We start from the raw sequence: 5,611 nt of genomic DNA on the forward strand, positions 1-5,611 counted from the left end.
ACACACACACACACACACACACACACACACACACACACACACACACACACACACACACACACACAACACACACACACACACACACACACACACACACACATACAACACTTTTCATGATGGAGATGAAAAAATTAGAATGAAAATGAAATCCTAGAGGACAATGATGCATAAATTCAATTTCCCTTTGAGAACAAATTGAATCTGTTTAGATAGAGAGAATTTGATACACTCATCGGTACAGTTCAATTGTTACCCTTGTGCTGGATTGTCGAAAGAGGGGTGTGGTATAAAAAGGTAATCTTCCACCGGTTATGTATATATCCGCGTGATTAGATAAAGCATAACGGACAGGAGGATCAGATATCAAATATTCTTTTGCAGAAGTCAATCCGAATGCAAAGATGTTAACGGAGGGACTGAAGTAGCTTAGTAATAAATAGCCTGTACTTCCGGTAGCTAAAGCAGTCTCTTCAAATGAGACAACAACTTATGTCCTTCAGTAGTTGCTTCCAAAAAGATTTTGAACAGCAGAATGAAATGAAAATCGCATTAATAATTCAATTTCGGCTGAACTATTTACTGTTTATGGTGAAAAGATGGAAGATTTTGTCTTGCATGAGCACTTATGACAAACTTGAACTGGATGTTCATAACCGAGGAGCAGAAACGACGATTCATTACGACTTTGTCTTGTCAATGACAAGTGGCCTGACGTTTAATGCCCAGCAACAAGGTCGTAAAGGTGAAAAATGTGTACTTGGATTGGGTCATCTTCTTGGATCGAAAATACAAAATTACTTCTGGACTGCGATTGTCATCTCCTTGGATAGAACAGGAAACAGTAACCAACAATAACAAGCAGTAGCAAAACACATTAAGTAGAGAGGATGATGCAATCAGAAGTAATGCCAGGTTTAGAATTAGTGGCAGGAACTCAGTTATTCAGAAATGCAAAATCACTCCTGAACTACGAATTTCATCTTCTTGGATAAAACAATAAATGGCACTTGATGTCAAAAGATGTGTACGAAGAGTTAACTCCAACATTCAATTTGAAATTGTCACCAATTCTCAAAACTGACATTTTCATCAACAACACTTCCAAATATTTCACTTGCATAATAGATTCGTGGCCGTTAGTTTGTGTCTGTTACTGAAATGTAAGCTGGTGAACCTTATCAGTCTAAAATGATTGCTAGATAAGAACTGAGCGTCGTTAGTATTCTAAAACAAAAAGAGCTTCAAAATATTCCTTCTAGCAGCTTGCAAATAACTCGTCACTAAGAAAGAATAAAGCATTTTATCTTCTACGGTAACTTATTACACCAACCAATGGATGAATGCTCGAAGGCACTAACGACAAGTCTTTAAAACATGATATGAGCAGATAAATGTTCTTCACTTCCCGATTATAAATATTTTTGCGAATAAAAATGAGTTTGTAATGTTTATGGAAATGGTCTATTAATATCTGAAAAGCTAATATTTCATATATCCATAAAATTATAAGGCAGATCACTGAATTTTAGACGACAGGTAGAACTGAGTCATGATGGTGACATGCTTTAAATCAAAAAAGAAATCAGATCAAATATGACAGGAAGAACTTCAACTAGAATCAGTTGAGCGAGGGTGAAACTAATGGTTGCATACAGATTTGTACGATTTATAAGAACTTCCAATTGATGATTGCGCTTCAAATTGATAGCTAGTAGCCATTTGCGCGATAACCATTTATGAAGATATGATCGATTTTCTGAAATCATATAAAATTTCCTGGCATAAAATCAGTCCAACAGTTGACTGCTAAAAAGTTATGAGCTGCTTGACTGATGCTTTCTCAGGAATGGCAAAGAGTGCAAGGAAATTTTTATTTCTCAAATTGCATACCTCACGTTGAATTAAAGATTTAGAGTTTTTTTTTTCCTTAACAAGTGCCATAATTCCTAACTTGAAATTCCCGTAATTGAATCGCTTTTCTGGATTCCCATCTCCGTCACTCGACCTTCCATTACTTCCTTAAATTTGTTTATCAAATTTTGTTGGTATCATCTATTAAACCTTCAATATGATCTCCATCTTTCTCTGATTCGTTTCGGACAACAATTAGATCGGACTTTTTGAATGAATGGGAGAAAAGATCATCAAACGGCAGAAAGGATCCGACAAAATTTGCTCAAGATAGAGCAAGTTTTAAGATTAGCTCATGAGCTAATCTTAAAACTTGCTCTATCTTGCTATGGCTCACTGATCAAAATGTTTTATTCTGAACCACGGGATATTGTACCTCTTCGGAAAACAAGCAAGACATATTGAACTGGTCATGTGATCAGTTCAATATATGCAGGATATCTGACTCGAATTCATGGAAATACTTCAAAGCACAATTTAGATTGCCTTAGAAATGAATTTTAGGTATGACTCGCTGTAACCCAAAGTGTACCAATGGTGTATTTTTTAAATTACAATAATTATGGATTATTTCTCGAGTCCCTGAAAATTGTTTGTTGGTATTAAAAATGTGACATCCTTTGAAAAACAGAACAAAAAAAACTCAAAGTTTCCAATAGTAATTTTGAGAAGTGAAAATTTCCTTACATCCCTATTAGTTCTTTAAAAATAACTACCAAATCTTTTTAATAATTTCGACGGCAAAAAATTTTTGCAATAAATATGCTTTAATAATTCTTATAAAAGATGTAGTAAATGTATCATCTCATATTCATTGTTTTCTTAAATCAATTCTACAAGCAATTAGCATTTAAAGTACAAAAAGATAAGAATAAAAGGATGTTTTAGTGCATAATTTGTGCTTTTATGGTATGTCCTATGGATTCAGATTCCAGAAGAATGTGTTGTGAAGGAAGGAAGAAAAAATGGTAAACCGTTTTCCAAGAAAGGAGCAATCCTGCACCTTTCCCATTTCCGTTTCTCTTCCGTTCATCTGTCGTAAGTAGCTTTGTCATGGCGTTCTTTGATGTGTGATATTATATTGGATTTTCGATTGTAAATTATCGTTATTGAATTCTTAAAAGATAAATTATCTACGCTTAAATTTTTTATTCATATATAATTTTACATAAATTAAGAGTTTAACCATATTGAAAAACGTTAAAATTATAGAAGTGTTGAAAATAACTGGGAAATTTTAAATGTCATAAAAATGCATTTCATCCTTATCCATCACTTATCTTATTTTGGCATTTGAAATATTTCCGAAATTTAAAGATATATAACCACTTATATATCTTAATGGGAATTTCAACGAGAGGAGTAAGCTAGTTTCAGCGATAAGTTTCATTTTTTTTCCATCACTATTTTCTCACAAACATGAGCTTTTTTTAAAAAACATCAGCCGGGGCAGCCTTTTTTTTAAAGAATCATCACTACTAATTCATAGCTCAGACTCTACAATATATTACGTAACGAACTGACGTACGTAAATCATTCCGTCGGATGAGTCAACTGTTCACTTTGCGAACATTTTGTAAACATTCGAATGCTTCAACGACCTATCTCAATATATCCTAAGTGGTATTGATTTCAGTATTACACCGATGATTTTACAATTTTACTTTGCTCCCCTACTGACATGATTTCCGGAAATTTGAGCATTAAAAATATGTTGTTTCTTGAAACCAATCCAAGATCAGTTAAATCATAAACTGTTTCTCTGAAATGTGTTCCGAATGATTTGTAAGAATAACCGGTTTGTCTGAAGACAGTCAAATCATTGTTGGTGCTGCTAAGAGAGCCATACACGACAATAAAAATGCTCACTTTGAAAAAAAAAGAACTGAATAGAAACACGTTGTTTCTATTACCTTTCATGAAATTGGACGAGATAATAACAGTCAATTAGCTTATTTGTATGGTTCTTTTTACATTATGATAGAGTACGGAGATTTCAACCACTAAATTGTGCGAAATTCCCTCACTAAAACCTGAATTTAGTTGTATTTTTGAAGTTCTAAAGTCTGTATGATCGCAAAGAGAATTTATGCAAATAGATGTAGGATAGCTTTCTTGTGAATAAGACAGACAGCATTGAACATTTTCTAAAATGTTCTGAAATGAGGCGTCGCATAGACCATTGAGGTTGAGATTATTGCTGAAATGCAGTAGCAGAAAATAGCAGAGGGTTGAAGCTATCGTCTCGGCTTCTGAGCTTAACGAATAGCTGTGGGGGCGAAAGGTTTGGTTGAAAATAACAAAAAGTGATGGAAGTAAGCTGTTGCAAATAAATAATACGATCAATAAATTGTGGAATATGGTGGTCTGAACCGCGACAAGGCGCAAGGATTTGAATACTATGGACTGGAAACAGGAAAGGTAGGATAAATCGGACTGGATGAAAACTGTAAAAATGCATAGTGACTAAAAATCTCGGGCAACTGTATGATGAATCTGTCTAGATGTACCTTTTCCCACAAGTAGTCTAAAGAATTGGTAGAGGATGAGGGAAGGAGAGGAAGGATGAAGTGAATAAGACTTTTCTCTTCTAACTGTCAGAAATGTTCAACAAAGTTGTTACCGCCCATCGATTTGTTTTGATGATTGAAGTTGAAGAAATAATTTGGAAGCGAGAAGAGGAAGAAACAGAAGCAGAAGGGAAAAAAACGATTTCAGAAAAAAAGAAACTTTCAAAAACAGTGCAAAGGCTCTTTATCATCATTGTCATCGTCAATAACAACAACATGAACAGCTATATCACACCGGTGATAGTGTAATCACCGTAATGGTTATCCACTGATTTTTCCAGTGTATCATAATTAGCCTTCTTCTCTCTTCCCACAAATATCTCCTTCCTTTGAAACCGCAGCAAAAATTTTAAAATGCTGTGCACCTCCTCTTCCTCCTCTGAGTTTTCTGCTCTACACCCTTTCACCTCTCTTCTCTCTCTAACCTGGACCATCCAATATCCCAGAGTTCGCACTTAATCACACACTACAGCCTGACTTCAGGCGCATTCGGTTTGCTGCCACCAAGATCATCCCCCTACCCTTTTTGTTTTGAAGTAATAACTTTATAATACACGGAAGAAAGTTTGCATAATTTGGATTTTTTTTGGGGGGAAAAAGACAACGACTTTAGCGAGGAATTTGACGTAGTCCAAAGAGGTACCACAGGAGAAACCTGACAGGCTCTCCCTCTTTCAATAACAACAAATCAAACGATTTCGATCCCTCGAGCAACAGAGTGACTCTTATTCTAATTTCTTTCATTATTTCTCCTTTATTCCAAAGTTTGGGAAACGAACTTTGCAATTAGTGTTGTAAAGAATCAGCCGCCGACAAGTAAATATTTCGTTTGTATACTTATAAAATCAACGAGTGCAGTAGCTCAGCCACGGATCTTTCTGTAGCATTTATTGAAATTTTTCAATTTACATTACTTACTGCTTGCAAAAATGAATCTAGCAAGTCGACGTCAACGTCAGTATCAACGTAAATACAATTCGTACAGGTAATTTAGAGATCAAACTTTGAAAAATTGGAATTAAATTCGAATTACTAGCGTTATTTTTTCGAGAATACCTTGTAACAGCAACTGCAATCGCCAATTTATCCTCTAAATCTTTTTATTTTCGAAGTGCCGGCAAAATACTTAT

At 34.9% G+C, this 5,611-nt stretch overlaps 2 protein-coding genes across 2 annotated transcripts in view; both read left to right on the plus strand.

The window, feature by feature from the left end:
- Positions 1-615: 615 nt before the first annotated feature.
- LOAG_12132 (hypothetical protein) lies at positions 616-855 on the plus strand (the record flags this gene model as incomplete). The annotated part of the gene is made up of 1 exon (XM_003147646.1): positions 616-855. The coding sequence occupies one exon, from the start codon at positions 616-618 to the stop codon at positions 853-855; it is 240 nt and encodes a 79-aa protein (XP_003147694.1).
- Positions 856-5,410: 4,555 nt separating this feature from the next.
- Positions 5,411-5,611, plus strand: part of LOAG_01020 (hypothetical protein) — a gene marked incomplete at both ends in the record, with an annotated part of 9,886 nt that continues 9,685 nt past the window's right edge. The window contains one exon of the mRNA XM_020445622.1: positions 5,411-5,466. Within this exon, the coding sequence (XP_020303938.1) occupies positions 5,411-5,466 (56 nt within the window). The remainder of the gene's footprint in view (positions 5,467-5,611) is intronic.

This window comes from Loa loa, assembly GCF_000183805.2.
Source record: "Loa loa unplaced genomic scaffold supercont3.45, whole genome shotgun sequence".
Classification (NCBI taxonomy): Eukaryota; Metazoa; Nematoda; class Chromadorea; order Rhabditida; family Onchocercidae; genus Loa; species Loa loa.